The 3,037-nt window shown below is 35.8% G+C and overlaps 2 protein-coding genes across 2 annotated transcripts; both read right to left on the bottom strand.

Annotated features, from left to right (window-relative positions):
- On the bottom strand, positions 379 to 1,568 carry LOC104780916 (60S ribosomal protein L37-3). Its single transcript, XM_010505464.2, has 4 exons — positions 1,462 to 1,568; positions 1,203 to 1,338; positions 707 to 808; positions 379 to 609 (listed from the first exon to the last, which is right to left on the bottom strand). The coding sequence occupies exons 1-4, from the start codon at positions 1,462 to 1,464 to the stop codon at positions 563 to 565; spliced, it is 288 nt and encodes a 95-aa protein (XP_010503766.1). The 5' UTR covers positions 1,465 to 1,568; the 3' UTR covers positions 379 to 562.
- Positions 1,824 to 3,031, bottom strand: LOC104780902. The gene is made up of 4 exons (XM_010505453.1): positions 2,704 to 3,031; positions 2,476 to 2,532; positions 2,319 to 2,391; positions 1,824 to 2,231 (listed from the first exon to the last, which is right to left on the bottom strand). Exons 1-4 carry the CDS (start codon positions 2,857 to 2,859, stop codon positions 2,176 to 2,178), a joined length of 342 nt encoding a protein of 113 aa, XP_010503755.1. The 5' UTR covers positions 2,860 to 3,031; the 3' UTR covers positions 1,824 to 2,175.

Raw genomic sequence — 3,037 nt, 5'->3', positions numbered from 1 at the left:
CTAGGAGAGAGAATTAGGTTGATATCGAAATCGCGAGGGGAAGAGAACGACAGTGACGGCGGGAAAAAACCAACGATGCGGAGGAGGAATGAGCCAGTTCGCGGTGTTTCTATGTTTTTCCGATTAAGACCAATTTTTTTTAGTTCTTCTCTGCTGGTTTCTTAAAATTCCAATTCCAACTATACCCTTGATTGTTTTATTTATTACAACAGACACTACAAGTGATGCAATTTAATGTATTTAAGAGTTGCACTACTCGACTCGATTGGTTTCAACTATTGGAATTAACAAGTCGTGCAAAGGATTTGGTTTAGTTTGCATAAGCTAAAGGACCTCAGTGGATGTAATTTGCAAGAGGAGACGTATGAAGAAGAAGGCTAGTTGAAATGAAGTTGCAAATGTAATGTGATATTTCAACAAAGTTCATAACTTTTTTAAGTGAATAACAAAAACGAAACAAAACCCACAAAACATAATTGTATCAGATCCTCAGGAATTGTGAACTAGATGAGTACGAAAAAGCTAAGTTTTACTCCTTCCTGCGATTACTTGAACTGTCTCTTTATGCTGAGGAAGCTGCTGCCTTGTTTCTTGGCTTGGCTTCAGTACCTAATTAAAACATATAATTGCACAATTTTAAATCCCCAATTTGAGTGGAAGAGAAAACACTCAATCAATCAGAATCAACAATGTGAGAATTAAGTACCTTCTCTGAATCCAGTCTTGAAGCGACGGGGAACATTACGGAGATACCTCATCCTTCCGGTACCAGTAGTCTTCCTCCTGATGGCCTTCACACTCCAGTTGTCTACACAAAATCAAAAGAGTTTAATAAGCATTCACTGGTCTTGCAACAATCACACTCGTTCTATAAGAATATGCAACAATCAGAATTGAGTTAAGGGACTAAAAATGCACAACAAGTTCTCTAACTTGAACGGTAATTACAATTTACACAACAAATCCTTTGAATCAAATACATCCAAAAACAGATAAAGCTTCTACATTTCAAGCTATAATCACAATTAACAACCAAGTCAATAGAGCTACATACACAATACGAATAGATAAAGCTTGTCCTATTGATTATACAATACTATGCAAATGCAAAACAAGCTCAAACGAAGCACTGACCAAAATCGGGAGAATGAACTTTAGCATACTAATGCAAATCTAGATCGAGAAAATGAAGAGTTTCTTACAAGTCCTCTTGCGAGCAGCAGGGTAAGCACAAGCCGAGCAACGACTCTTCTGGATGTGGAAACTACGACGACCACATCTCACACAGAGAGTGTGAGACTTGTTCCTCCTCTTACCGAAACTTCCTGTTCCCTTTCCCTGAAATACTCAAAAAAAAAAGGTCCACAACAAAAGATCAGAACAATGGTTTCTAGGGTACAATCGACGAGAATGAGTAGCGAGAAGAGAGAGAGAGGGGGAGGAGAGAGAGAGATCGCCCACCATTGGAGCGAGTTGTGTGCAGAGAAAACCCTAGGATTCGGCTTCAGAGAAGAAGAAGAAGCTCATCTTTTAGTGACGGCCGATTTATATGAAGGTGCGATTTCTCATTCTAGGGTTGTAGTTAAATTAATGGGCCTTTGTATGTGACAGACATGGGCCTAATTTGCAATCGTAACTTATTTTATCTATCAAGAAGGTTAAACAAACTTTTCAAACATATAGAAGAAAGTAGACCTTTTTGTTTTTCAAGGATTATTTCTGTTGGATTAGTTTTTTAAAAGAAAATCATTTGAAAAGTGATTTAAAATTTTTATACACCAAATGTGTTTTTTTTCTTTCTTTTCATGTGAACTTCTGAAGAATGCATTTATTATGGAAGAGTACAGCTAGTGTTTAAACAAACACACTAACCTCCTAAAACAACCTGAGGATAAGTTAGTTATAGAGAGACAAAAGACGACAAAAAAAAAGTTACAGAGAGACAAACACACTGCTAATCCTACACAGAAGCAAAGATTCTCTCATATTCAAACAAGTCCTGCAACCAAAAGGGTAACCTATAGCCACCACATAGGATTGACCAACAACATCTTTTGTTGCACTTTTGAGCTTGAAAAAAAAGCTCCTCTGTTATATGAAGGTTCTTCTGATACTAGTCTCCTGTCTTTTAAGTTTCCTCAAAAGAAAATGAATGATTTACAGTCAAAGGCTCAGCTAGAAAAAGAGACCCGGAGCTCGCCCCACCCCTTTTGGCATCTTACAGTCAGTATCTGTCAACAGAAAAAAGTTTCGTTGATGGTTAACTTGATAATAGTTTACAAAACATTTTAGTAAACAGGATAGAAGTAATTACATACCATCTCTGATATCTTTGATTTGATAAAATTGCCCATTAATTTCACTTAACAATGTGGGTCTGATTCCTGTGACCTGATGAGATTTCCAAAACTGTGTGTTCCTCACCGAGAAAACAGTAATAAGAAATGTAACGAAAAGAAAACAGATGCAATATACCATCGAATTTGGAGAACTAAGATCCGAATATACCACAAATTTCGGTTTTAGAATAACCTGAAAAAACATTTTCAAAAAATCATTATTGCATTCATTTTCAAAACATTTCGGTAAATTTTAATGAGTTAGCTTTTATTATACCAAACTCTTACATTTTTATATTTTTTGGTCAAATTCATTAATTCGAATATTTGCAGGATGAAACACATCGGGCATGGAATCACTAACCGATTTCCATTCATTCAAGAGTGGCAACACCTTGTCAAGAAGTTTACTTTTGCTATAAACTGCTTTGAGATATGGTGGGATTAAATTCTTCAGATATAACGTGAAAGAGTAAGCTGACTCGATCAGCAGACAACCAGCTTTGTGTACGTTTTGCATCTTGCTTTCATTTCATTGCTGCTTCCTCAAGAGGTGGCAAAAAATGAATTCTGTTGAATCTTTGGCAACCATAAAGATGAACAAGACTTCAATATAACAATTACCAGAATAAAAAAGGTCTTAAATCACTTTCAATAAGCTAAACGTTTATTAAAAAAAAAAAAAAAAAAAAAAAAAA

The sequence above is a fragment of the Camelina sativa genome, chromosome 1, assembly GCF_000633955.1.
Source record: "Camelina sativa cultivar DH55 chromosome 1, Cs, whole genome shotgun sequence".
Lineage (NCBI taxonomy): Eukaryota > Viridiplantae > Streptophyta > Magnoliopsida > Brassicales > Brassicaceae > Camelina > Camelina sativa.
Note: the sequence above shows the minus strand (reverse complement) of the source record. Positions and strands in the feature narration are given on the sequence as shown.